The sequence below is a fragment of the Patagioenas fasciata genome, chromosome 10, assembly GCF_037038585.1.
Source record: "Patagioenas fasciata isolate bPatFas1 chromosome 10, bPatFas1.hap1, whole genome shotgun sequence".
NCBI classification, from domain to species: Eukaryota; Metazoa; Chordata; class Aves; order Columbiformes; family Columbidae; genus Patagioenas; species Patagioenas fasciata.
Window position 1 is genome coordinate 19,810,399 of NC_092529.1, and position 23,178 is coordinate 19,833,576.

At 46.6% G+C, this 23,178-nt stretch overlaps 1 protein-coding gene across 18 annotated transcripts in view; it reads left to right on the forward strand.

The window, feature by feature from the left end:
- Window positions 1–23,178, forward strand: part of CADPS (calcium dependent secretion activator) — a 211,152-nt gene that overhangs the window by 58,370 nt on the left and 129,604 nt on the right. For all 18 annotated transcript variants that reach the window (XM_071813271.1, XM_071813272.1, XM_071813276.1 and 15 more), the window contains exons 4-5: window positions 16,282–16,362; window positions 20,697–20,933. In XM_071813271.1, coding sequence (XP_071669372.1) covers window positions 16,282–16,362; window positions 20,697–20,933 — 318 coding nt within the window. The remainder of the gene's footprint in view (window positions 1–16,281; window positions 16,363–20,696; window positions 20,934–23,178) is intronic.

Below are 23,178 nucleotides of genomic sequence, written 5' to 3' on the forward strand. Positions count from 1 at the left end.
GCAGTCATTTATCCTGCTGATATTTCTGCCAGTTTGCTGGCGAGCTCATGTTGTGCAACACTGGTGAAATGAACTGCAGGCATGTGTTCGGCTGCCATTACCAGGAGTCTTGCGTGCAGAGCTGAGACCAGGACTGATGAAATAGCTGCAAAACAGAGATGCAGTTTCATGGAGAAATTATTCACACAGTAGTTTTATTAAATCAGGTGATGCCTGTTATGTTTGATGAGACTATCATTTGTGAAATGTTTTATTTTGCATTAAAATCCAGTGATCTTTAATTCTGATGCAGGATGTAATATCAGCAACAGTTCCTCATCACTGTACCCATTGTGCTCTTGTGGCTTGAAGTCTCTTTCCCTACCCTACCTTCCCTCCCTGTGCATACACAAATTGTCAAAAATGTAAAATATCGAACAGCCATTTTCAGTCACTTTTTTACTTGATTCTTCCTTCACCTTTCTTCTTGTGGATTTTTTTTCATCACTTGGCATTTTTCTCCCTAGCAGTGGATTTTGGCTGGGAACAGTTGTGCTCAGATGGTTAAGTAGCAACTGAGGGTAAATTAGCTGAAGGAGCTGTGGCTGCCACTGTCAAAATGATTCCAAAATAACTTTGTGGAGGAGAGTGACTGGCAGGTCAGACAAGAGCAGCATGGTTTGGATCTGCTTGAGGGGAATGGAGTTAGAGAGGATAATACAGGTTAGATTAACAGAAGAGCAATGCACTCTAAATACCGGTTTATATGCTACCAGAGATCACAATAAAAATTACAGTGACCAGTTGTGAGTATGCAGCAGCAGTATTTGGAAAAATATCTGTTTCAAACTCTGCGTTTCCCATGAACATCTTCAGTATTCGCGATGAGAACCGCGTGGTTTCTTCGAGGCTGGTACAACAGCTTTCTCCTGGGAAGTCCCAGCTGACATTGTGGTCCTTAGCAAAGTGAGAGGAGAAAACTGGCCACTGTTTTTGCTAATGGTTTGGCTACCTGAGATGCTGCTGTTCTCCCCGGGTGGCAGGTCTGGAGCCTCCACCAGCACCACCTGCTCGGTGGCAGGAGGTGACTCTGCTCCTTTCCCGTGCGTCACTTCTGCCAGCCCTGTAACTCCTGATCTTCTTTACTACCACTTAACATAGGCAATTGTTCAGGGTCGCAGCTTGGCCAATCTGTTCTGCCTTTATGTATGGTGATTGCAAAACAGCTGAGGATGTCTGGCAGCCAGTGGAATTTTTATTTCTATGGATGAAAATAGCCAAAGATACATTTGAAGAGATAATTGGGATCATTAAACTTTCCTATCATAATGCTAGTTGCAGCTTCATCCATTGTATGGCTTAAAACATAAGTAACATAAATGAACAAAAGCAACAAAAAAATCTATTTCTATCCCAAATATACCAGCAGAAACACTGGCGTTGTAACTTTAGAGTATGGGCCCAATCTGAGCATTGTCATTAATGATCCTGGAAAGATCTGCTTTGCTTCAAAATAAGGGTGATTTTCTGAATGATGACGATGTATGTTTTCTTTAGGCCAGACTGGTGATTATCACTGCGTAAAGTTACGCGGTGTCAGGTATTATTGGTCTGTCAGGTGAAGCACCATGTTGAACCACTGCGAGTCAGTGACTCACCCTGATGTCTGGGAGAGCTGGTGTCTCCTCAGATTCCATCTCGTCCGCAGTCGGGGCAGTGATGGATGCAGGAGACGATGTGGGAAGGGCAGCACAGGGTGCGAGGACAGGAGAACGAGCACATCTGTCTCCCTAAGGCTCTGTGCTGTCCCAGTATGCCACAGCAGGAGGGAATCTCTATCCACTGTTGCACGAAATTACTGGATGCCAGACACTGATCAGAAGTAAATCGCTTCTGTTCAAAGACAGAGAGTTCATAAGAATCATTAATAACAAAACTCCTGTGTGGAGGCTGCTGAGGAGGGATCTGTCAGGCTGCTGGTGAGGGATGCTGGGGAGCGGAGGGAAAGAAAAATGGGTCAAATGAAGTCCTGCTGGAAAAGGAGTAAATGTCCATTGATAGCATTAAACCAGATGTAACTGGAAATCAACAGGGACAAAGTCTGTTGGACAGAAAAGACCTCTGCTATATCCAGATCTGGGATCTGTGCTATAAAAATGTGTTGAAAAGCTCTTGGGAGTCATGTGGAAAGATAAGGAAGGACTAACAGTTGAACTCATCTGGGGAAACAGTCCAAGTAATTTGATCAGTTTGCAAATGTGTTGGAGCGATCTTTAACTGTGCATGTACAAGTGCAGCAAAATCGCGAGATCAAAGCCGATGCTGTCAGCTGCGCTTCTGATAGTCAGGACTGGAAGGAATGGGCAAAGGCTGCGACAGCCTTTCAGTCTCCTGAAGGATACACCGGATTTTTTCTATCAGATAAGCTTGAGTTTGAGTGGAGGGTATGGCCGTAGGAACCATAGGCTGAGATTTCCTAGGGTTATACAGGAGATTGCATGGAAGGGGCTAGTAGTTCATTTCAGGCTCAGAGCCCATCAGCCTCTGGGCAGGTTTCGGACACCTGTTTGAAAGTATCAGCTTTATAGCTGAATACAAGACAGTTCTGTTATTTAACTTCCTCGCTGTCTAGGCTGATTATTTCACTTCAGTCTGCAGCAAAGTTGTGGTGGGCTTTGCAAAGCAGCCCTGTGGGCAGGCGGATTGGAGCTGCTCCCTGGTCACCGCCAGCTAAACGCTTTTGGTACGAAAATACCTGCATTAGGAAGCAGGACTGAGATGCACAGAACGCTCAGTGCTGCGTGGCCACGCAGTACAGGTGAGATGATGGCAGACGAGGGGACGCTGTTTTGCCAGATGAAGTTTGTTACAAATTCCCATCTGCTCAGAAGCTATAAGGTTTGTGCTGAGCATATAACTATTTGTTATACATTTTTAAAAAGTGAAATCTAGTCCAAACGACAAATATTTTTAGTGTGTGTCATTGTGCAATCAAGACAGCTGCCAGCAGCATAAACCTGAATAACTCTGTGTGATGGTCGGGGTGGGGACAGAAGGTGATTACCCTCAGTGCTGTGCCAGCCTGGCAAACCAGCCTTTGCAGATGTCCCCTGCGCTGATTTCGGAGGGCACCTGCGGAGAAGATGGTTGGCACAGAGCAGTGACAGGTCTGTACCGGGTTTCTGTGGCAGTGAGCACGGGGAGGTGTGTGAACGCAGCTGGGGGCTCTGCCAGCAGAACTGCACGTGGGCATCGCCTCTGCCCCAGCACTGGCACGTGTTCTTGCCTGATGGGCAAGCGGGCTTAGCTGGAGAGGAGCAATAATTACATGGAAAGAGAGGGATTTTCTGCTTTGCCCATTTTTCCCCTCCCCATGCTTAGGTACTTGTAGCCTCTCCAACTGATCTGCACAGGCAGCATCTTGCAGAACCTGCTGCTTTCTTGCCCACTCCATTTCACCTGTAACAGAAGGCGCACATCTGGCACAGCTGGGAGGTGTTCTGCTGGGTGTGAAGATGGGGGAGGATTGCTGGTTTTCTCCCAGTGGCATAGGGAAGAGGGAACCTCACATTTCTGTTTTCAGCAAACGCATCCCGCGGAGCAGAGTGACCTTCCATGCGGTTCGTAACGTAGGTAGATTTGGGATGAATGAAGCATTTTTCAGAATTTCAAGGAACTAGTAGTTTCAGCAATATTTTAGCCTCCACTCTAAACCCCTCCTCAAAAAGAGTGAGTGAATGGATTTGAGATGGATCTAAGTGTCTCAGAAACAGAACAGCTTAGATTTTTTACATTGCAAAAAACGTAGTAAGGAAGACTGTCTGAAAAAGAATGCTTTTTGAGGGGGTGGGATCTGTTGTGGATTTTGCTCAGCCTGTAAGCCAGATGATTCTGTTACTCCCTCAGCTTTCATGTGAGGTCACAGCATGATCCTCAGTTGATTCCCTTGCATCTGCAAAGCACCACAGGCAGGTATCAGAGCGTTTCCCAGCTGTGCCAGTTCCCAACATGAGCTCTCTTGCTCACCTCCTCCACCTTCCTTAACAGTTCACAGCATTTGGGCCATCAGTCCCTTCAGAAGCTGCTTTTCCCTGTTGTTTATCCCTGTAATTCCAGCTGGAGGGACGGATGGCCACCAAGGAAGACGCAGCCAGGGCGCAATCTGACCCTGTGAGTGCCTGCACACACATTAGTTTTTACACTGCCCTGAGCACTGGTTTCCTCTCTTGATTTCCACAGATCTGCTTTAACAAACTACTTACTTAATAACAAGAAACAGAGGGGAGAAGTTTCATTTGTAGGTTCTGTGTGTGTGTGTTCCTGTGGTTTATAGTGGTAACAGGGTGGCTCTAGTAGTGTAGTTTTGACCTGGTTATGGAGCAGAATGCAAAAAGAGTTGAATCCCATGAGAATGCTTCAAGTGGTGCTTTTCTCTTTAATCTCTTCATTTTCTTAATTTCTAAAAGAACTTCAGCTGCCATCTGAAATGGGGAGGTACCAACACTGTGGACCTGCAGTTATGGTTGCACTCCAGCTCACAGCTGGATTCCAGCTGCACGTTCTGCACTCTCTTGCATGTCTTTTCTACATAAGAAGTGTGTTGCCCTCCGTGGAAGCTTAAAGGGAAGACTGGGGATACAATATAGATGAAATTGGATCAGAGAGAGCAGGTTATCACCTTATTTTTGCAATGTGCTGCCATTCAGGAAGCACCAAGAGACCTCAACAATAGCAGAGACTATAATTCTGTACTCTCAGAGTGTCCAATATATTTTACCGAGCTCTGTAAGCCAAAGCCTCCTGCCCTGGTGACAATTTCAAAGGAAAAAGGTCATGCCTTGCTGAATGTAGTTTGAAATAAACCTCATTTCATCAAGCAACAGGAGGTAGAGTGCTCCTTGCAGAGGAGCTGTCTGGAAGAATTACTGTGCAGCGACAGTGAGGCCTGACCCACCACCCAGCCCATGTCCCATCTTAAACTCGATCATCTTTTGTTTTTGAAACTCTGCTGCGGAGGACTGTGTCATCTCCCCCAGCATCCCATCCCATCCTGTCCTGTCCTTGCCTGCCCTCCCAGGGTGGGCTTCCCCTCCAGGGTTCATGGGTGGTGGGTGCTTCTCCATCTTCTCCAGCTGTGTTGCATCCTGGTACGTACCAAAGCTGAGGTAGTCTGGCCTGAGCTGGCACGAAGGTGTTGGGCAATTACTGTTTTCTTTGGCTTTAAATGCAAAGAATAACGAGTAAAGCAGCGTGAAAAACAGCTCTCCACCTTTTGGGGATGGAACGTCTTTGCTTTGAGGCTGTATCCACAATGAGCTCTAGGGAAAGATAATTAAGAGGTAGCAAGTAAAACCCGGAGTGGGGGCTGAAGGAAAGTTAGTGATGCTTTCCTGAACGCAGAGCAGGACACTCAGAGTGGCACCAGCTGCTTTTTTGCCTTGTTCCCCCCGTACACGAGATGTTGGGGTACACATCTCTCACCGAGTCTGTGAAGAGCCTGTGAGCGAGCTGCGTGGGGCTGCAGACAGGGTTCTGCAATACTCACCAGCTCCATTCGCCATCTCGTGGTGATCGCTGCTGCCTGGGGCTGAGGGTGCAGGGCGGCCTGGACAGCAGAGCAGCTCGAAAGCTCCATATGATAGTATTCCACGTGGAGAAGGATGTTAATGACAGGGAACGTGATCGACTGCCTTTTTCTGTTGCTGCTGTACTATGTCTATTTAAATCAGCTCACATTAACTGCAGTTATATTTAACGCTGTCTGTCTACATGGCTGAATTTTTAGATTATTAATTTTCAATTGCAAATAGCTTAATTATGTCTGACTTTTTATAAATATTTGTAACACGAGTTAATATTTTCTGTTACATGCGAAACACATTCTGGAAAAAACCTAATTGTTCTCGCTGCTGTGCGCCAGGTCTGGTGGGAGCCCCTGAAGCCTCAGTGCTCTGTTATCTAAAGACTGTTGCCTCTTACAGCTGATGTGTCAGGAATTGAGGTCTGTAGCCAGTGCTGTCTGTGTGTTATGGTCGGCAAAGCCATTAGCATTCATTTGTCTTCCCGCCAAGAGGAAAATGTTTATTATCTGCAGCGTGGTAACACGGTGAAGACTCGACACTTGTGATGCTGCACATATGTATTATTGCTGTGTTCCCGGAGACTGCTTTGAACATCCATATGAGATATGGAGGGTAATGGCTTTTAGACTAGGAGGAATTTTAAACTGTAGCATTTTCGAGGACTTTTCACCCAGGACACTGAAAGCCCATCCCTGTTCTCACAGGGGATGCCTTCTCCCCATCCTCCTGTACCCATGCAGGGCTGCATGTGGTCCATGCCCAGCAGATATAGGTATTTGTCTTGGTGGGTCTCCTTGCAGGGTTGATGTAATGAAGGGTAAGAGACTGAACATCTTCAGCTTTGCACCTGCTGGGCTCTCAGCTGTGGCTCCTCCATCCATGGATGTGCTGAGCGAGGTCCCGGGGGCAGGAGGCAGAGGGGTGTCCCTCCAGTCAGGTCCCCAGCCACATCCACCGTGAGATGTTCTGCAGAGCTGCCTGGGAGCTGTGTCTTGCACACAGGTTCAACAGTGCTCAGGACACCCGTGAGGTGCCAGCCTGCAGCAGCAGCATCCAACCGTGGGGAGGGATGCACAAAGCACCCTCTGGACTTTGGTGGGTAATTGCGGTTGGGGTTTGTCTCCCTGGGGAGCAGCACTGCCCTGTCCTTTGGGGCACAACCACAACCCCCTGCGATGCTTGTGCTGCTGTGTGCTGGGTGACTGCAGCAGGTCTGGCTGGAGCTGACAAGCACCATCACGGCTCACTCAGCCAATGGGAGGGATGTCAGGGGTCAACTGGGCACGCGTGTAGCCCAGCTTCATGGTGGGATGGTTCAATACCCCATCTGTGTCCCAGCTTCACAACTGGCACAGTTTGAGCTGGTTAGGGCAAAGCTGGAGCAGCCATGCTGTGCCTCATGGGCTGCCATGCAAAAGGAGATGGGGTGTCCTGCTGCTTTGTAGGAGCTGCTGCTGCCAGGCTGAAGCATCTTCTTCTGTAGTTGTTATAGTATCTGTACACATAAATTATTTCTCTTACATTTAATATGGACACATAACAGCATTTTCCGCATTGCTTAGATGGCTTGCTAGGCTGACCATCCTCACCAGTAAGTAATGAGGACAGCGTACCCCATGGGAAGACCTGCCCCATCTGCTAAGATCTCCCCCCACGCGGTACTACATGCTGAACTCCTCCTCCTCCCACCTTACGGACTAGCTGCTTTTAAAAGCATCCCATTTTTGCTCCCTGTGTTTGTTTCTTCGTAACTGTGCCTCTCAATGCTTTTCTCTGTCTACTTCAATTCTTCTCACATCCTTGATCTTAATGCAGGTGCCAGAGCATCTCACAAGGGTATTGTGCGGGGTTAAATCCCACACGACAGCTTGTGGCTCCACATAGCCCTTCTCAGAGGTGCTGTACATCCATTTCCTGCCACTGGTTCTTCAAGGGCAGAAACTTTTGAATGACTCTTATCACACTGTTCTATGAAAGGCAAGGACTTGACCTTTTAATGAGCATAACATAGTAATGTAGCATCATAATAATGATTACTTTTAATCATTAATAGTTGTTGTTATGTATTGACCAAAGGGACTTAGGGATGTGGTGTTTCTTTTGTGGATTTTGATGACTTGATACTATTTAATACAGTGTTAGATGCAACCTGGAGGGTTTGAAAATTGCTGGGTCTGCTGTGGAAGTTCCCTTTCAGTTTTCATTTGCTGGAGGAAGGGGTCTAATGGTGACCTATACAGAGATTTCTGGAGAAGCGTGGTCCTAGTCACAGGCTGGACCAGCAACTTCAGCTCCCTTGGGATGCCGTCCACTGAGAACATGTAGCGACCTCTTTGCCTGCTGAGGATTTGTTGCCTAGAAGCTTAATTCTCTGAACTGTTTTTTACCTGATGTCATGAGAAGGTTTGCTGTGTCAAACCAGTGTGAAACGCATCGATCCATTCAGGAGAATGGTCTCTGGCTGTGATAATCTAAAGTTCACAAATACCAAAACAAACTGTAATGGGCAACATTGCAATATTTTCTATCTTAGTCCTTGAAAAAGTGGGAGTTGTAACCTTCCCTCTACATTCTCTCTCCTTCTTTTCTACTGATATCAGGTTGTTTGGCATAAAAGAGAGCTAAAGCCTTGCTCTTGGTGGCCAAAGTCTCTGCCAGTTCTTTGCTCAGATTTCTGCAGAAAGGCATCTATCACTGTGCCACTGCACGAACCAGGACGCCTTCTCATCCCCAAATACTCTCCTCTGCCAGACATCAGCAAGTACAGGTTTTGACCTGAAGCGTGTAAATATGCTGTGACTCTCTGAAGCACATCAGAAGCTGCCACTTTGCATTTGTGGAGGAATTTCAGATGCTGCAGCCATGGCGATCAGTTGAAAATCCCTCGATATGGTGATGAAAGAGCAAGAAAAATCTGAGTTCCCTGCTTGAATCAACAGGAATTGAGACCTTGGCCCCGAGCACATTTCAGCACAGTGTGGGGAACTTTTAAAGGTGCTGTGAGTTCCTATGTAGAAACCTTGGCCCTGCCCTGCCCTGCCTGTTCCATAGATATTGTTGGAGATGTTCCCGCATCTTATTCTGTCACCTTTAATCACCTTTAATTGAGTGTGAAGAGACTGCAGCTTTGCTGGACCAGAATCTCATGCCAATTGCTTTAACTCCAAAGGCCAAAGCCCACTGTGCATTACATGACAAATGTATCCACCATTAAACTTTTAAGCAAAAGATGAGGATTTGAGGGTATGTAGATCTTTCTTCTGTGATGATTGGGATGAGTTAATTGCAGTTAATTCTAGCTGTCCATATTTATTGGAACTTAAGAGTAGTTTATTGTTGTGTGGGGCAAATTCAGGTGATTCTCTTCCTGTTAACTGATGTGAAATTCAGCATGTGATAAACTGTAAGGAAACACAAGCAAGCTAAATGTAGTGATCTACCTCGGGCTGCATCAACCAGCCAGAGCTCTGGTTTCTTTTGTGGTGCAGTAGCTCAGGGTACGCTGCCCACATGCCTTCAATCGCCCTTATGCAATGCCATAAGAAGGGGGTATTAAGGCATGCTCAGAGGTCAGAGCCTCTGGACAGCTTAGTTTTTAAGCCCTTTCAGTGCTGTACACCTCACACAGATGATCTTGCAGAGGGATTTGCAGGGTTCAGAAGTTCTCTGGCCACAGATGGAATGGACATGCCTTTTGAGTGGAATTGCTATGCCATCCCTTCTCTTAACAGCTTGCAAAACATTTGCAAAGGCAGGCAGTGCTTTTTCTTCCCCTCCCTGTTTTGCTGAATCTGGAATTTAATTTACTTTGTTTTATCATTACCCATAAATCCAGAGGTATCTTTGCACAACCTGCTGGAAAGCTGCATGCTGGGTTTGCTTGTCTCAGCTTTCCTCAGCCTTGTGGTGTAGCATTGCAAATCTGTGATGGGGAATGGTGCTAGGCAGGTCCACAACAGAGATGGGGCAGGGATTTGTCTACTTTTCCTGCTCAGGATCTGTGCCAATTGCCTGTCTGCCCTTACTGCGCCACCTGCACGTGCCAGTTGATTCATCATTTCTCTGCAGATGAGCAGTGGATACCCATGGGTGCTGCTCCTGGCAGCAAGGAGGGCATGAGAAACCTCTACCCGCACGTCCCACCAGTGTTCCTCTGAAATATGATGGAAATCGGCTCAGCTTGTGGGGTGAACAGCTATCCAGAAAGCAGTGTTTAGACTGGAGTTAACTTGAGGGTCAACCTCTTGACCTCGCCTGGTGAAGCATCTGCCAGGGGATGTGATAGGCAAACACCCAGGCAGCCCAGGTGGCTGGTGAAGCACAGAGATTTATTGCAGCATTATAAGATTCAGCACTTGGGCAAGGAGGAGCCGCTGTACAACCCAGGGAGTATTTTCACCGACGAGTCTAGTGCAACCCTAAAATTTACAAACCATGAAATAAGATTTCTCTTCGAGAGGGAAGCGTCAGCCCTTACTGAATTATCCAAGTCCTTTCTGGTGTTTTAAATCACCCCCCAGGATCCCCTGACTGCTGTCTCATGGCAGCAGTGGTTCATTAGATAACCCAGGAGCTTGCCAGGATAATGGGAGCAGGCGCCCATCCGCAGCAAACAGCCGATAATGTGCAGCTGCAGTTGGTTGCAATTGAAATCCTGCAGCAGGGCTGCTTTTACCTACAGAGGAGGAAAATGGTGTGGGCTCTTCCCCAGGAGAGGGGGGTTGTCACCTTTTGGGATGCTGAAGCCCCAGGGCAATGTGAGGAGCTGGGGCTGACAGGAGGGAAAAAGAAAATTTTGGTGAAGTCATAGGCACAGATTGTAATTCCTTGAATTAAGGGGAATTTTACATTGTGCTAGAAATGCTCTGCATGACTTAAAGTCTAAAAGATTGATTTGGGGAAGTGTGACTGGTCAGAGAGGTGGCCCTGAGCATCCCTGTCATGCAGTGGAACAAGGACAGTGGTCCTCCCAGGATGAATGGGGATAGTATGGGTTGCAGTGCAGAGAGGATGTGTCCTCCTGGTTCCCTCCAGCTCTTCCAATATCCTCCCTCCAACGATATCAATGACAGTTGCTGAATCCACGGTCGGGATGTGCTGATGCTGCCAGTTTTGTTTACACATGGAGGTGCATAACACAGGGAAGCTGTCCTTGCTTCATCTTCCTCACTCCCATTTCAGACCCCAAGGTGGCCAGTGGTCCTTGGCTTGCAATTTGTTGCTCAGAGGATTAGCATGTTGCCCAGGGCAACACATATGTGTCTTAGGCAGCCATGTGTGGTTCACCATGCCACTCTGTCCTGTCTCGTGTCACTTCATCTCATAGAACTGTGCTTTTCCGTAAGAAACTGAGGGCTTCCATGTGGTGAGTGACGCTGGGGGCCATCCGTTTCTTTCAGCTGGAGCACTCCATGGTGCTGATACCACAAGCTGTGAGTACACCTGGGCTGATAGATTAATTATTAATTGATGGGGGGGCTTATGAATTTTTCAGTATTTTCTCTCCTTGTGCACCACAAAGTGAAGCCACCTTTTATGAGACAAAGATCTCTCCTAAAGCCCTACATCAAAGCTGTGAAATTGTCACTTATATTGTGATCTTGTTAAGCCTTCACATGCAGCATGTTTGCTTTGAAATACTTAATCAACCATTTGCTGAGCTACAGAGCTCCTGATGTGTCAAAGGACAAATGCTTTGAGACCTTCTCCTTTGGATTTTTGGCAGCTGTAACTGTCCATGACACAGGTATTTGGCTATGTTACTTGTTTTGAAAGGACTTAAGTCAGGCTTAAGAAGGACACAAGTAGTTAACAACTTCTGTCCTTGTCCTCCGCTCAGGGACAATCATTCACAAAGTGGGATTTTCATACGCCCTGGCTGCACGGTGATGTGCTGGACACAGGGGCAGAGAAAATGAAAGCTAGAGACTGCTGAGAGTGTCCCCAGCCAGGGCAGACCCTGCTCGGTCACAGCCCGTCTGTGTTTGCCTTTGGCTTTACCGGAGGGATCGTCTGTCACTGGGTGCCAACGCTGCCGCGGGGGAAAACAGGCACAGCTGATGGGGTTCATGAAGACCTGGTCTAAATGCTTTCATTTCCAGCAGGTGAAGAGCTGAGTTTGTTTCCATTCCCAGTGCAGCGCAGAGTAGGTTCCTGCAGCTCAGCATTCACGTTGCCAGAGCATTTCCAATGTGGTTTTCCAGAACCTCTTTGCAAACAGTTTATTCTCTGCAGGAGTGCAGGACGGCTGGATTCACCACCACATTGTCACTTTTCTCAAAGGGAGAGGAGATGCTTTCAGACAGGCCCCAGTGATGCTTCAGGAACGCGGATGTTGTGACGCTTGCTGCTCTGGCTGGAAGCGGGGATCAGCATTAGCACTGACTGACAGGGAGGGATTAAACTGTTAAATGGTCTCAATGGTTTCTGGCTGGGGCTGATGGCAATTACACTGACAATACCTGTCACGTCCATGGCACATGGCATAAATACCAGGCTGTTCTTTGAAAACTGTATCTATACGTTGCATCCTGTTATTATAAATCCTCATAGCTTACAACAACGTCGTTTCATTGTAAACCCCTGTAACTTACAACAACGTTATTTCGTTATGAAACCTCATAGCTTACAACAGTGTGTTTTCCAACAGCGCGGAGCTCAGAGCATAGGTATAGATCCTGCGTTGCATTTAACTCACCGGTGTCTGGTGGGAGCATGCCCCATCAATATGTGTTCGGTGGCACAGCTGGATCCACTCTTCTCTTATCAACCGAGTGCTGTGTACGATGTGTCATTTGTGTCACCGGCATCGTCCCCAGGCTGGGCGGGTTGGCTGTGTCGATGGCACGAGGGACGTACCTTGCTCGGTCCCTAAGCAGGCGGGTCGGTCTGAAGCGTTCATCTCAGCAAAATGGCTTTGGGCATAACAAAGAAGGAAAGAGGAAGGCAACCTGCACCACCCCAGCATCACATTTGGAGCCAGGGCTACAACTGTAAGTGCGTCAGCTTTAAGCAGTGATAAACTGAAGCTGGAGATTTAAATATATAACACTTTGACTCCAAAATCACAGAAACTTAAAGTCTTCCTTAACACTGTTCATGTCCTTGAACTGTCTCTGGTGTTTCCCAGGGTGAACGTTGCTGAGCTTGGGCTCCTGGCTTTAAAAACTACAAGGCTCAGGTTGGGCAATAGGTGGGAGGTCTCTGACACACCAACCAAATAATTTAGGCCTGGATTTAGTAGGTGCCTGTGTGTCTTATTGCAGATATTAGGACTTTATTAGGTGGGTTTGTTTGCCTCTGTTTCTGCCTTTCAAAGCTGTAGAGAGATTATCCTCCATCCCTCTGGGATAATGTGAGGAAAAGTCTCACAGTGAATTTGTTTTGGGGTCATAGAAGCAAATAGTTGCTTCTGCAGACTAGTGGCTGGTTCTTACTAGTGATTAAAATTGTCAAACTTGCATGAAGAACAAATTTAACCTCTCTCTTTCATTTACTAGTGTCCATCAAAAATTACTCCTTGTTAGCAGTTTCTATGTAAAACCCCCTGTCTTCTGCCCGATCTTTTCCTTGCAGTTGAACATTCACCAGGGGGTAAAGTCGGCACGTGCCCTGCAATGCCTTCAGCAACGGGCTAGCCGTGATGCTCGTCAGTTTGGGGTTCCACTCAGAATCTGATCTACATAATTTTTATCAATTTTATTCTTTCACTTTAGCAACCATTACACCAACGTAGAAAATCTCAGCAGGGCAAGCAGAGAGAACTAGTGTCGTATGCCAGTAGACGTATGAAAACATCTAATTTACCAGCAGGCAGCTGGGTAATGATCAATTGAGAATTGCAAATTATGTACCTCATGTATTTGTAGCATGCTGCTGAAGAAAATCCCAGCACATATGAGAAATCATATATACACTGAAATTTATAATACTTTTCACATTTAATTGACTGGGGCGACCTTATGATTTATATCTTTGCTTTATTCATAGCACACCCATAACATAGTCATAATGCAGAATGAAACTAATTCAGTTTCTCTTTGACTTTGTAAATCGTTTCTATATTTGGCTGTCAAGTATTTGAATACAAAGTGGGCATGCATACAGCTGTTTCTCTAGCTAAGAAGTTGAGTTTTAATGATATTTTTTAATGATACTAGGGTCTGTGTTGCCTGACTCGGATGTTTGGTCCGGCTTAGATAGCGCGCCTTACATTTACCCCTTGCCTTCACAAGCAAAGTATATTTTATGGGCACCAACATTACTCTCTTAATGGCCCTATATATTGTTATGGCTGTGTAAATGTACTCAGCTTGCTTTGCCGGCAGCAGGAGCCCTTCCCAGGCTGAGGAGCAGTAAGTGGCTGAGCTGTCGGGCTGCTGCTCTTGGTCACCAGACGTGTGCGTGAATATGCCAGGGGGACACGCAGGGACCGCGGGCAGGGCGGCCTTGTTAGTGCCTCTCTGGAGATAACAAGAAGAAAATGTTATGTTGGCTACAACAGACTGTGATTGCTTTCCCAAAGATCAAGTTTTGCTATGGAGCTATCGTGCAGAGTCATTGAAAATACAGCCTGGAAATATTTTGTTTTTTTCCTTTAGATATGAGTTGCCTGGCTTGGCATCACTGATTAATCTTGGGAAACACAGCCCTGAAAAGCAACACCTTACCCACTCAACCACAACCAAGGAGGCTGCCTAGGATGCTTGTTGCCTCCTAAGAAAAAATGATCTTCTGCCGTCACTTGGCATGGTTTTTGACACCTGTAGCATCACTGGAAAACATCTGCAAAATCAAGATAGTGCAGAAAGAATGAGGCAGTTTGCTGGCTCATTATCATACCACAAAACCAGCTCTCCTCCACAGCAGAATCCTTGATTTCTAAATTTAGCGTGTGAGCTATTTTGGGTAGCGTGTGATTAACCTCAATTACTGTAGTTTTGATGGAATTCAAATAATACCCCCGCTTGCCGGTTGCAAAGAAATTGAAAACTGGGACTGTACATTTCCTACCCTTAATGAAGCAGCTCTTAGAGGTGCTTGCACGTCGGTGGAGGTCAGTGGTGTGATGTATTTGTTCATGGAGAAGTTAATGGGGGCAGCTAATCCTGAAAGATGCTAGGGGTCCATGACTCTGTACTAGTTTGGGGGTCAGGAATACAAAGGTGTGGTGCCGCCGGTGTGAATGAAACCTGGGTGGCCACAGCAGAGGTCACTGAAGCTCCAGTGGTTTTGGATCACGGTCAGGACACTGCACAGTTTTCCTGCTTGAATTAGATCAGTAATGGAGGCTTTAAAAAACTAAACAAAAATATACAAAGAAGTGGTGTATTTCAGCCCATCCAGGGAGCGCTAGTGGATGGGTTCATCGTTTGTCAGGCTGAGAACTGAAACTTTTGTCGTTGTTGTAGCTGTAACTTTCCAGACTGCACTGCGCCAGCCGAGCCCTTCTTCTGGCAAGCAGTTTGTCTCTGGAGGAGGATAAAACCCAGGGAGGTGGTTAGCACAGCCCAAAGCCAGCAAATAAAGCTCACTTATGTGTAGTGGCTGGTGGAAAGGCTGACCTATGGCGCTTTGGGGCAATTGCATTTGCTGGTAGGCAGAAGGGCTGATACTTTGCAAGCGAAGGCAACATTCAGATGAAGGAACCAGCCCTCCTGTCTGAAGTCACGTTTGTTCAAGTAAATGAACCAAAACTGTGAGGTTTTTCACCATGCTAAGTTTGAGTTTGTGCCTTGTGGGTGGAGCAGTGCTGTGACCACCCCAGTGCTGCATGTTCCTGGTCTTGTGCCGTGACCAAAACAACCCCAAAGGAGCCTAAAGAGTGGTCAGAGTCTAGAAAGCAGGCATAAAATTGCCACCTCCTTACAGCAACTATCGACTTCTTCAGGGGCGCGTTTGGTTTTATGCTTTTTTGTTGTTTTGTAATTTAAATCCATGTATTCCTACTAAAAATCACAGATCTGCCCCGAGTCCTACTAGTGGGAAACTGTTAGCAGCAGTCACCGTGCCTCTTCCACGTGTGCTGTAATTGCTTACTTAACTGGCAGAAACAACATTTTACCCTCAGAAGACATTTCAGGGCCAAGAAAATGCTGAACACTGAACCACAGGGCTGTGTTGCCAAAACAAAAAAATAATCTCTGCTGAAGGCTGCAGGAAAACCAACTGCATGAATCAGGTGATAGAACAGGGATGCAGCAATATGGGGTAAAAGAAAGAAAATCAGCAAATGCTATTGCTGTGCATTTCTTCTGAGCCTCCATGTTTTTCTGGGTGGCAAGCAGGGGCAGAGGGTATTTGGCTTGGTGACCTGGAGCTGCTGTGTGTCCTGCACCCCAGCACAGGGGTGCTGTGGGTTCCCAAGTGAAGTGATAGTCTCTGGAGAGCACACGGCTTTTCAGGGGTTCAGACAGTCACCATCAGGCTTACAAGACAAAGTGGGTGTAAGTCCTTGGGTTGAGGATGCTCAGCCCCTGGAGAGAGCTGGGCAGGCATCAAAACAAGGTCTGCACAGTCCCCTAGTCGTGTCTTGGGATGGTGAACATTGCATGTGTCCTTTTCTGGGGGCTCTGTCCCAGATCAGGGCCCATCACCGCTCCCTCTGTGCTATGCTTAATTGATAGTGTAATACAGATGGTCAGCCTGAAGAAGTGAACTGCTTTTAAAGGTGCTGCATTGGTTAATTTTTCACCTTGATTTGCTTTTTGTTTTTATACAGCTGGACAACCCAGATGAGCAAGCAGCACAGATCAGACGTGAGTTAGATGGACGTCTTCAAATGGCAGAGCAAATTGCTAAGGTAAAAAAAATGTCCTCTGTATTAACAAGCTCTTCATGTAGAAACACATAAGTAGTTTGATGCAACCCCCCAGGTCCTGTCCTTCCCTCACATGTTTCTTCTCCCAATAATCACCAGTTAAAAACGAGCAGATTTTTAATTACAAACCAAACAAGAAGTACAGATGAAACTGTTATGATGTGTGTTTCTTGCAATGTCTTCATGAGACAGAATGGTTTAGGTTCCTGCAAAACCCTTACAAATCCTCAGTAGTAGGGAAGAAGTTGTCTTGAAGTGCTCCAATGCAAGAGCACGTCTGAACCCTCATTGCCAAGCTTACATGGTAGGCAATGGAGTGGGTGATGGCATGTTAAAAGGAGCCAGGAATTGCCCTAATGGTGTCTGTGCCATTTGCTGGGCGCCACAGTACCCTGCCCATAGGTAGATGCTGCCCCGGTACAGGTACTTCAGATGTGCTGTTCCAGGCGTGTTCACAGTTTGCACAACAGCAGTCAGGCTGGCATTGCACCGTGTGGGCGTCACTGCTGTCTGGAGCAGCAGACATGGAACCTCTAAACAGTTTTCATAACTGAGCACTCAACTGAACTCCCCAGAGAGCCTTCCTATAAGGAGACATCTCCTGAGGAGCAAATCACACCCTCACACAGTGCAGATTTATGTGGCCTCTGATGGACCATAGATGGAGAAAAACCCTGGATCCTGTTGACATAAGTATGGCTGAGATTTTATCCTTGCACCTAATCAGATGCTCTCAGTCACCGATAAAGCCCTAATGGGGCTGAAGTCATTTGGCATGATCGATCTGGCTATTCTTGATAATCAAGAAGCCATTACAAGAAGGAAAAGAGAAAGGTCTAATCAGAGAGAAATAACCCAGGCTAGGGACCTGCCTTTCAGCAGCAGTCCCAGCACTGAGCTGGGCCAAAGTGTGGGGTTTTATCAGAAAGGTAATATCGGAGTTGTTAGTGACCACCCTGAGATCCCTGGGTGTGCAAAGCGGAGCTTGTTCATTTACAGTCAGGCATTCACAAGGATGCTGGCAGCGTCTGCACAGTTACTCATCTCCAGTGCTCCTGTTCAACAGCTGCTGCTGCTGCATCTTTGGGGAGGTAGGTTCTGTTTTTTCCCACTTCACTGATAAAAATAGTAAGGAGGCCAAGGACCGTGTGGCCAAGTGATGGTGCAGCAAAGCAGCAAACCGACTGCAGCTCCTTTGTTCAGCATTTGGCCCTTTGCCATTTTATTGTCACGAAAACCTGCAGTGTGTTTTATTTGTGGCAAAATGTTAAGCCCCTGCAGGGAGCACTGCTGCTCTGGTTCTGAGATGGGTAGCCAGGCACTGGGTGCTGGAATGAGATCACCTGGTTTCCGTGTTTTGTTTTCTCTTTATGGCATGTGGCACAACATGCATACATGGTTCAGTAGCAGTCAGCAGACGCTGCAGCTTCATGAATTATTTTTTGCAGACGAGAATTTGCCATTTCCCTTCCTCCCCTAAGGATGCTGAAAACAAACCATGCCGCTGCTGGCCCTGCAAGAGGCAGTCAGGAGAAAGTCCTAAACACAACCTGACATTTCCCCTTGCAGAATTGAACCTTCAAAATGCAGCTGTGCAGCTTGGAGGGCGGTTTAGAGTAAAAGTGACTTACCTGTGATGCAGTTGGCAGGTATTGATATTTAATCTCCTTCACATTACTGCTACAGGCCTTCTCTCCAGAACGTCAGATCCCACCAGCACCTGCCTACAAGAAAACTTGTTCTTTCAGACTCATGTCTTTTGGAGGCATCCAAATGACCTTTGAAACTTTCTCTGTATCCTTCTTTCCAGGCAAGGCTACTTTCCTGCTAGCATAGGACAGATTCACAATTCAGTTCAATGAAAGGATATCATTTCCAATTTTATCTCCAGTTTGTAGCTTTTGATGCATATTTGCTGCACAGGAAGACTTACTGTGCTTATGAAACTAGACCTGAGGTGGCTGTCTTGGAGATTCCATGCTAAAGGCAAATTAATGCCTTTTTAATAAATTAAGAAATTCATGCTAGAGTATTTGTATTTCAGAGGCGATGAAGGCTGTGGAGTCTAACAGGACCTGGGATTACAGTGTCGCAGAACTGTAGCTCTGCAAGCCCTTGTCTGCCCTGTTGTGTGACCTTGAACAAGTCACCATGCCCACTTTCCTTACTGACCAGCTCTTGCATCTGGAAACCAGGGCGCAGCTCTGGGTCTTTTTACCCCCTCGTGTGACCCAGGAGAGCCCAGCTCAGCACAACTCCAGCGCAGTATTAGGCAGAGTCCCTCACTGAGCCTAACTCCATCCAAGCCCAACCTTGGAGGCAGCCAGATTGAGGATCATGCTCAAAGTCAAGCAGGTGTTTTAAAGCTGAGTCTGAACAGGCTTTTCACTCTGCGTGTTGTACTTTTCCGGCAGCTGTGTGAGAGCAGCGTTACAGGTGATAGCTCAGTGATACCAGGGCAGAGGTGGATTTTTCTCTGCAGCAGCAACTGCTCTGCTCTCCTGTGGTGTTTTTCACCCACCCAGTCACCTGGCCTCAAGGGCAAGGAGGAGCATATGTAGGGGCAGCTAAGGGACACCTTGTGATGACACCAGAGCAGTATGTTCATCTGGGGCTGGACCCACTCTTCTTCAACCTGCTGGACTGGTCATTCCTTGCAGTCTCTAAACTCTGCTTCTTCCACACTTGTCTCCATTTTTTGTCTGTTCCCTGCTCCAAGTACATGTGGAGGTGACTAGCATCCTTTCTTGCTGTTGTCTGCATCCCCTGACTGCCTTTTCCTCAAGTCTTTACCCAGCTCTAGCTCCAGTCCGATGGGTAACTTGGGACCACACCTGCAGCTCTGCATTTCCATCACCAGACCCAGTGCCAGTTAAATTGTTACGCATCACTTCAAAACACCTGGCTTCAGCCTTCGTATGAGAAGTTGCTGGTGAAATGTCTCTGTCCTTGCTGCATTTCTGAAGAGGTTTGAAGGGGCAGTGCCAAAATTTTAGTCCCCGGAGAGATGGACAGCAGCAGGGTGCCAAAGCAATAATGTTCGTAGTTCTCAAAATCTACAAAGCACTTGTGTTTTGTTTTGGTTTTTTCCTAAGAGTGGCTTGCAACTTATATAATGCATAGGAAAAAAAAACCAACAGGCTGACTAGGTAGCTTATCTTACACCAGGTCTAATTTACATAAGGGAATTGCTTCCCAAGATTGAGACTGGAAACAGAAGGCTGTATTTTAACTGCTCGGTACAAGTGCTGCTACGAGCTTGTAATGCGTAAACTATTGAGGACTGATGCAAAAACTAGTGAAGCAGGGTACTATTTCAGCAGCCCGATGACAGTCTTCTAGAAGAAACATGACATCGTTTTCTTTTCCAGCATACGTTTGACAAACTGCTTTTTATAACATTGTGAATTGCCACTAAGGTACTTTACACATCAGCCTCAAGTTCTGTGGCTGCAGATGGTGCCTCACTGTCCCATGCTTTACATGGTCCCTGGTAACCCTCTGAGAGATATTCAATCCCTGAGCAGATTCGGGGCATGGGCAGAGTTGTCAGAAGATGTAGGGCTCAGACCAGTGATCCCAGTGGAGCTGGAGCGCGGGTAGTAGTTCAAAGCTGAGAACACACGTTGGGGAACGTCGTGTTTTGCTCTGTCACCTTTAGTTTTAATGTTTAAACAGCCCGTTTACAACCATCAGCACTGGAGGGTCTTACAGTGAAAGGTTGTCTTGTTGGAGAGAGACACAGGCCCTGGCAAGTAGTGGAAAAGGTATTTTGCCCCTTCTTTCAGCTGGGACTACAAATTCCTGCCCACGCATTGCTGCTTTTGCTTCCTTGGGCTCCATCCACACCTAGAAAACTAATGGAGCAACTGCTCACAAGTGTTTTAAAAAGAACTAGCACATTTGGGAAACTGGAAAACAGGTCCCTAACTGTCAGCATCCTTTGAATTGTTAGCGACTTGCTGCCAGTCACAAAGCGCAGCTGAAATCTAGCCTGGGATGTTTCTAATTTCAAATATATCTATATATCTATATATATATATGAAGAAGGCCATTTGCAGATTGAAAAAATGAATGTAATGCAAGTGTATGCAAGAAACAGTAAAGTTGGATAAGGACCAAGTAGTAATTCTGTGGGAGGCTAACAATAATGCTTCTTCATTACACAGGGGAAAGCTGTAATTTGTCATCTGGTTTGTGGGAGTTCCCTGCTCACAAACTTCTCTGCAGATGCTCCTGGGGGATCGTCTCAGTGCAACAAGTGGTTGCTGATTGTCACCGCAATTCATTCTGTTGTTTTTGTTTCCAAATCCAAGGAGCGCAAATTTCCAAAATTTGTGTCCAAAGAAATGGAAAACATGTACATTGAGGAGCTGAAGTCATCTGTCAATCTCCTGATGGCAAACTTAGAGAGCATGCCTGTGTCTAAAGGAGGCTCCGAGTTCAAGCTGCAAAAGCTGAAGCGTAGTCACAACACCTCGATAATTGACATGGGAGAAGAAAATGAGAACCAGCTTTCCAAGTCAGATGTCGTGTTGTCATTCTCCCTGGAGGTAAGCTTCATGCACACAATAAATAAAAAGTAAAGATCGCAGCAGCCAGCTTCTGCTTGGTTCAAACTTAAGTGAGGTGTAGAGAAGTCAGTAGAAGTCGCTTTCTGGTCTCCATGAGGAACAGCTCCTTCCTGAGTTACCATGAGCTTTACCTGTGGTCAAACACGATGTCTTTTCTGGTGTCTTACTATCGTGTTGGAACAAACCGTGTGAGGTAAACCATCTGGCATTTCCTGCTGGTGTAGATCAAATGGCTCTGAAATCTGCATCATTAACTGACCGCTTCGTGTGGCTTATTACTGACTGAACCCCGGTAACCCTGAGCCTGTGTTGTCCCTGAAACCGGTACAATTATGCAACACCATAAACCTCAATGTGTTTAATTATTGGCAGTCAGTGGCGTCACCATATTGCCCTGCAAGCCTCGCCTTCTCTCTTGGACAGTCGTGAAAAATTGCTGGGATTTGAATGCAGCGAACAGATTGGCCTGCAGTTTGTGTGGAATTATTGTGCTTTGTGGGCTTGCTCTCTGCTTTGTGTTGAGCACTGAGTTTCTGCTCAGCGCTCTGTCGAACGGTTTGCCTGTGCAGCCCAGGGGAAGGCAGGGTGTGCAGGGACCCGCTGTCACCCCCGACACGGGCTGTCTCGCTCCTGGAAGCAGCATTGCTGCAGTAGCTGCTTTCAGCCAACTGTTCTGTGCAAACATATCTGTGGACTTGGCAAGACCTTCGCTCCAAGGAGTCATCAGCACACCCATACAGAATTGTTGTTGTCTGTCGACAAGTGGGTTTATGTTATGTCTTCAAAACAACTACCAGGATGGAACAAAAAATGTAGGGTGTAGAAAAATCAGAAAATCCTATTTTTGTGTAGCTTCCTGTTTATTTCTCATCCTAAGGGGTCTCTTGTTATATACGTCACGCCAATGCAAAATTTAACAACACTGGTTGTCTAGTCTCAGAGTTTATCTCATTAGATGTCTGCAACCTTCCTTATAACATTCAGTTCAGTCTTACTTTAAAATACAACTACAAACCGGTGCCTTCAACAGCAGCATCAAATAAAGCTGGACTTCTAAGCGTTCCCGTACGGAGGAGCAGGGAAGTGTTACAAAGCAGTAGACCTCTCTGTCGGAAAAGCCTGTACAGCATGTATAGCTGTGCATAAAGGGACTCACCCTTACAAGGAGATGTCTCAAACACTTTGCTCCAGCTGAACCCATCTGGTGGGAAGCAGAAGCTCAGTGAAGCACTGACTTCAGGAGCTGGCAGGTCTGTGCACAAAACTCTTGCTGCAAGTGAGCTTTTACCGAAAACGTGTGCTCATCAGAGGATCTGCAGAGCTCTGTGTGCCAAGCAAGGGAACCTCAGTGCTAGGACAGATCAGAGGACAGGAATTTTAAACTCCTGTGTATATATTTCATAGCTAGCTGTAATAGAACATGAACAAAAACTCCTACAGTGTTCCTTGTAGAAATGTTTAAGCTACATGGTTAACAGTATTAATCACCTTTAAAAAAAAAAAAAAGGGTAATCACCTGCAAGAAACTTAGTAGGTGATTTCTTAATAACAAAGATTTCTTATAAGATGGAGAAAGACTTTTATCAGGGCTAGTAGTGATAGGACAAGGGGAAATGCTTTTAAACTGAAAGAGGGTAGATTTATATCCACTATAAGGAAGAAAATGTTTATGATGTGGGCGGTAAGACACTGGAACATGTTGCCCAGAGAAGCTGTGGATGCCACATCCCTGGAAGTGTTTAAGGCCAGGCTGGATGGGGCTCTGAGCAACCTGATCTAGTGAAAGATGTGCCTGCCCATGGCAGTGAAGTTGGACTAGACAATCTTCAAAAGTCAAACCCAAACCATTCTATGATTAATCTTGAAACAGTCTTTTGGCACCAGCTGAGGAGCTGTGTGGGTTTTTTTCTGGATTTGACATATAGAGGCACTTTTAGGTGGGTCAGGACCATGTCTATGAGGCTCATCTCCTGGAGCTTTGTACAGCCCTGGGCACCCAAGGCCTTCAACAAACCCATGTGCAGTTAGAGAGAGACCTTGCAGTCTCCATACAGACCTCGCTGGCTGCTGTGGTCCCCTCTGTGCCTGGGCAGTGCCACCATCCCTGCTCACCTCCCGCCATGAACATCCCAGCAGCACGTGGAGGACCCCAGCGCTGTCTGAGCCCCATATTCAGTGAGGTCTGAAGGAGGCTGCTCCTCTTATGCTCCTCTTCCTCTTATGC